Source organism: Priapulus caudatus, unplaced genomic scaffold (genome assembly GCF_000485595.1).
Source record: "Priapulus caudatus unplaced genomic scaffold, Priapulus_caudatus-5.0.1 Scaffold182, whole genome shotgun sequence".
NCBI lineage: Eukaryota > Metazoa > Priapulida > Priapulimorpha > Priapulimorphida > Priapulidae > Priapulus > Priapulus caudatus.
In genome coordinates, this window is record NW_014577243.1 from 51,662 (window position 1) to 56,891 (window position 5,230).

Consider the following 5,230-nt stretch of genomic DNA (forward strand, 5'->3'; position numbering starts at 1 on the left):
ATATAATCAGGAATTTTGATACACTCCTGATATAATCTATATGGTACGACCCAGTCCAGTCTCTATAACAGCTGGAGCCTGGATCTACGGGACGCGGATATCGGGACACGGCTAATATAGAACCCTGACATGGTCGCTATTTTTTAGATCTACGACATAATATTAAGACAAAGTAAAACACGATGTACGTAAGAAAAATATACATAATACAGCTCGGTATATCTTTAAAATTAATATTAGTTTGGCGTTAGTACCAAGTTAGACCACAGATGGCGGCAGTTGGAAATAAAAAGAACAGTCTAAGAAGATGAGTTTGGGAATATCTGCTGTTAATACTAATAGTGTTATTATTATACTTATATTATAATCTGCAATAACATATCGACGTATGTAGTGCGTACGCGGTTATCATATTTTCGCGTTTACGCGATTTCAATGTTTCTGACCAAGTTCTATTAAATTTTTTAAGAAATCTAGACATTTTTCTACGGGCTACAGCCTACAGGCTACAGTCAGTCAGTGAGTCACAATCACAAGTGACAACAGTCTCAGTTGAACAGTTACTGTCAACACTGTCTCTGACTTGGCTTGCTTCTTAAATAATCTGACAATGATTGGCTATTTCTATAAATGCATAAGCCTTATCGCCAATCGGAACCGCAATGCGTCATGGGATAGAAAAGGGGGCACTACTAGCGCCGCCGCCGCGCGAGCGGTTAGCAGACACTGTTGACGCAGAAAAATTGTTGTTTGCTATTAAAGTATTATATGGTTTTCATCATGCCAGGCGGCGATCATTGTGCTGTTTTTGGTTGTAAAAATGACCGGAGGCATCCTGAAAGGTTGGCATCAGTTATTTATCGATTGTTTACATGTTTTAACAACTTTTTAAGGAAGCTTCTCTTGCCTTGTCTTGTCTTGTCTGATACTGTACTAACCCGACCAAGCTGTGTGACTAACGTAAATACACGTCAATAACGGTATTCTAACCCTAGCTATACCGTTTCTTGGAGCTAATACTGTACTAGTAGTAGTATTAGTAATGCAATGGCTTGGTGTGGCTAGCCTATACTATAGTCTATAGACGTACAGGTGACTTAAATTTTCTTCACGTTTTCTTTACCGCTGTTAATTAAATTTTTAAATGAAGCCACATCAGGAGCAGTTTTTATAGTAGGTGGTAGGGCATTCCATTCATTTTGGGACGTTCTACAGCTTTAATTCAACAGTGTTTTTGTCAGAGCACAGAACATAGTCATAGAAAACCCTGGTCTATTTTCATTTATTTCATAGATTTTTATGACAAAGTGTCAAGCTCCCCTTCTTGCTAAAGGCAGTCAATCTCCAAAGTGTTAGCTGTACCATATACACTGTTATTTGACATTTTGTCTTTTTATTAATTAAGATAAGATAATATAACATAACATAAGATTATTAATTACAATTTATTTTTACCTGCAGGAATATTCTGAAAGACCACATCAATACGCTACGTTTTCATTCATGCAAGAAGAAATATTGTGCCACGTGGACACGCCTCTTGCATAGGGATGGCTTTAAAGTAACAACAACGACTAAGGTGTGCAGCAACCATTTCCTGCATGGCCAACCATTTTCTGATGAACCCCATCCAACTCTTTACATGAAGGGCTATAATGAAGTGCAGACAACGCCCAGACGACCACCACCTCAGCGGTCTTACATGTCAACTCCAAGAGCAAGGCCGAAGACAAGAACTGCAACTCATAGGTCTATAGGTATTCAAGTTGATCCATCTCTGTTTGAAGATATTGTTGCTGACGACCACAATTACTGTCGTCCTGCATTCAGAAACAAGTTATTTAGTGTGGAGTGGGTTGCACACCTAGAAGATGAAATCAACAAATTAACTGTGAATTGTGATCAGCTCAAGAGCCAGTATTTGCAAGCCAAGGACACCATCGCAAAACTGGAAGCTGCCATTGCAATATTTAACAAGAAGATTACTGTTTCGGACATAGCAAACTGTGATGACCTTGTGAAACTTTATACAGGTTTACCTAGTTACAACCTGTTTAAGTGGTTATTAGCAGAAGTATCTCCTCATGCACAGAGCCTTCATTATTATAAGGGGAAATTATCAGCAGACGACAAGACCTGGCAAATAAACAATACAACAAAACCAGGATTGAAGCGATCTCAATCTCTAGAGGATCAACTACTCATGACACTCATGAAGCTTCGGCTTAATCTTCAAGAGGACGACCTTGCATTTCGCTTTGGATTACGACAAAGCTCCGTCTCCCAAGTTTTGTCCACTTGGATTCCACTGTTGGCAAAGGAGCTGGCTGCTTTCATCCACTGGCCAAGCAAAGAAGGCACTATGAAGTACTACCCAGCATGTTTTCACAAGTATAAGGGCACTGTAAGATGCATAATCGACTGCACTGAAATCCAAATAGATAGACCTTCCCTGGCAGCATCCAACTCACAAGTGTACAGCCAATATAAGTCAAGACCAACTCTCAAGTGCCTTGTTGGTATTACACCTAGTGGAACAATTTCATACATTTCCAAACCTACAGGAGGCAACACATCAGACAAAAAAATTGTAAAGATGACAAACATTGTAGACAAGTTCGAGCCCGGTGATATTTGTATGGCCGATCGAGGTTTCAACATCCAGGAACTGTTCTTGCATAAGCAGGTGCGACTTGTCATCCCACCATTTCAGCGTACAACAAACAGCACATCCCAATTTACAGAGTCTGAGGATATCAACACAAAGACTGTAGCCAATGCTAGGATACATGTTGAACGGGCAATAGGTCGGCTCAAGGAGTTCCAGATCCTACAGGGTCCAATTCCTTTGAATATGATTGACTTGATGGAGTCGGCACTTGTAGTATGTGCTGCTTTGGTCAATCTGCAGCCTATTTTGGTACCATTATCGTCATAAGGTTCTACTTAGGATATGAAATATTGCAGTTACTACAGTAATTTAACAATTATAAACGCGTATAACCGCATCGCCACGTAGCCGCGTATACGAGGAAACGATTTCGCATGATGCTAGGCGAATGTACTGTGTCCGATTTGAGCTCAAGTTGGATGAGTTACGCGTAGTAAATCGTAGGTATTATAAGGCTAGTCAATGACGAATTTCCCTTGTTTATTGATGTCACACTCCTTCCCTATTATCTACTCCTGATAATATGTATCTATGGTATATACTAAGAGTACTTTGGTAATCCTAAGAGTGAATAGCTCTAGAACTATAGCCCTCAGCTCCTGCGGCGGAGCGGAGGGCTATAGTTCTAGAGCTAAAAGGTGAGCTGCATACATAGTGTATTCGGCTTAATATTTCGATAACGATTGCGGGGAAAATTGAATTTACTATATATATATGTACATCTACACACACGCAGGGGCGTAGCCAGCCTTTCCAAGAGGGGGGATTCCAAACTCAACACACATATACTAATAAAACTTTTCACAATTTTCGTTTCATGCTTTTAATTACATACTGTATCAGATGCTATTTTGATACAAACCATGCGTTTCTTAGAGCAATAAATTTACAGAATTTGCCACAATCCGTTAACTGCTCTTTTCGTTGTCTTTTGTTTACTAGCTGCACGTTCGATTTTATACTATCACCGTCCGCGCCCAATTAATGATTTATTTTAATGATTAATGATTAATTAATTAATTAATTAATTAATAATTAATTAATGATTAATGATTTATTTAAGCAATGATATCAGAAAAGAGAAGACGCCTTGGCTGTTTTCTTGCAAAGATATCTATTGTTTCTTCGACATCAATGGGCTTGCTGTAGTGATCGAATGTTTAGCAATGCTAGTCCAGACTCCCGCTCACTAGACATGGTCGCTCTTAGGTACGTCTTGAGCCGACGCAAGGAACTGAAAGAGCGCTCACACTCTGCAGTTGTAATAGGTAACGTGCACATGAGACGCATGCAGCAATGTGTGGACGTTTGGGTAAAAGTCTCGATCGCACTCTGCCAAGGCCTGTGAAGCACTCTTGGGAAGGTCTTTGGGATCTATATCCGCCCACTTGCCCTTCTAACGGACGATATCTACGTCGGCTATGTGGAGTGATGGGAGGTCATCCTCGTGCGCGCGCGCGTGTGTGTGTGTGGGTGTGGGTGTGGGTGTGGGTGTGTGCGTGCGTGTGGGCGTGCGTGCGTGCGTGCGTGCGTGTCTGCGTGCGCGTGTGTGTTGTCCCGCCCACAGTGCGCGTGTGCGCGTGTTGCGCGTCCTCGTGGCCGTGCGCGAGTGCGTGCGTGCGCGCGCGCGGTGTGTTGTGCGTGTGCGTGTGCGTGTGTGTATGTGTGTGTGTGTGTGTGTGTGTGTGTGTGGTGTGTGTTATGTGTGCGCGCGCGGTGTGTGTATGTATGTGTGTGTGTGTGTGTGTGTGCGCGCGTGCGTGCGTGCGTGCGCGTGCGCGTGTGCGTGTGCATGTGTGTGTGTGTGTGTTGTGTGTGTGTGTGTTGGTGTGTTTGTCTGTGTGTGCGTGCGTGCGCGTGTGCCGGTGCGCGTGTGCGTGCGTGCGTGCGCGCGCGCGTGTGTGTGCGTGTGCGTGTGAGCGTGTGTGTGTGTGTGTGAGTGTGTCTGTGTGTGTGTGTGCTGTGTGTGTGTGTGTGTGCGCCGGTGCGTGCGCGTGCGCGTGGGTCGCGTGCGCGCGCGTGTGTGTGTGTGTGTGTGAGTGTGTGTGTGTGTGTGTGTGGTGTGTGTGTGTGTGTGTGTGTGTATGTGTGTGTGTGTGTGTGTGTGTGTGTGTGTGTGTGTGTGTTGTGTGTTTGTATGTCGTGGTGCTGTGTGCGTGCGTGCGTGCCGTTGCGTGCGTGCGTGCGTGTGTGTGTATGTGTGTGTGTGTATTGCATGTGTGTGTGTGTGTGTGTGTGTGTGTGTGTGTGTGCGTGTGTGTGTGTATGTGTGTGTGCGTGTGTGTGTGTATGTGTGGCGCGTGCGTGCGTGCGTGCGCGGCGCGCGTGCGGCTGCGTGTGTGTGTCATTGCTACAAAAAATTATGACAGTGCAGGTCGATCTGGCAGACCGGGCTGAGTATGTATCGAGTTAGCTCTAGTACTATAGCCCGCATACAGTTGCCGCAGGCCTGCAGAGGAGGGGAGGGCAAGGGTTGGAGGGCGGAAACGGTGACGCGGAGCGGAGAGAGGGAGCGGAGGGGCTACACTGCCTGCACGTCGCACACGGAGCGGGATCCCC

The 5,230-nt window shown here is 44.6% G+C and overlaps 1 protein-coding gene across 1 annotated transcript; it reads left to right on the top strand.

Moving 5' to 3' along the window:
* Positions 1–640: 640 nt before the first annotated feature.
* On the top strand, positions 641–2,938 carry LOC106806841. Its single transcript, XM_014808967.1, has 2 exons — positions 641–842; positions 1,462–2,938. Exons 1-2 carry the CDS (start codon positions 769–771, stop codon positions 2,936–2,938), a joined length of 1,551 nt encoding a protein of 516 aa, XP_014664453.1. The 5' UTR covers positions 641–768.
* The last annotated feature ends 2,292 nt before the right edge of the window (positions 2,939–5,230 follow it).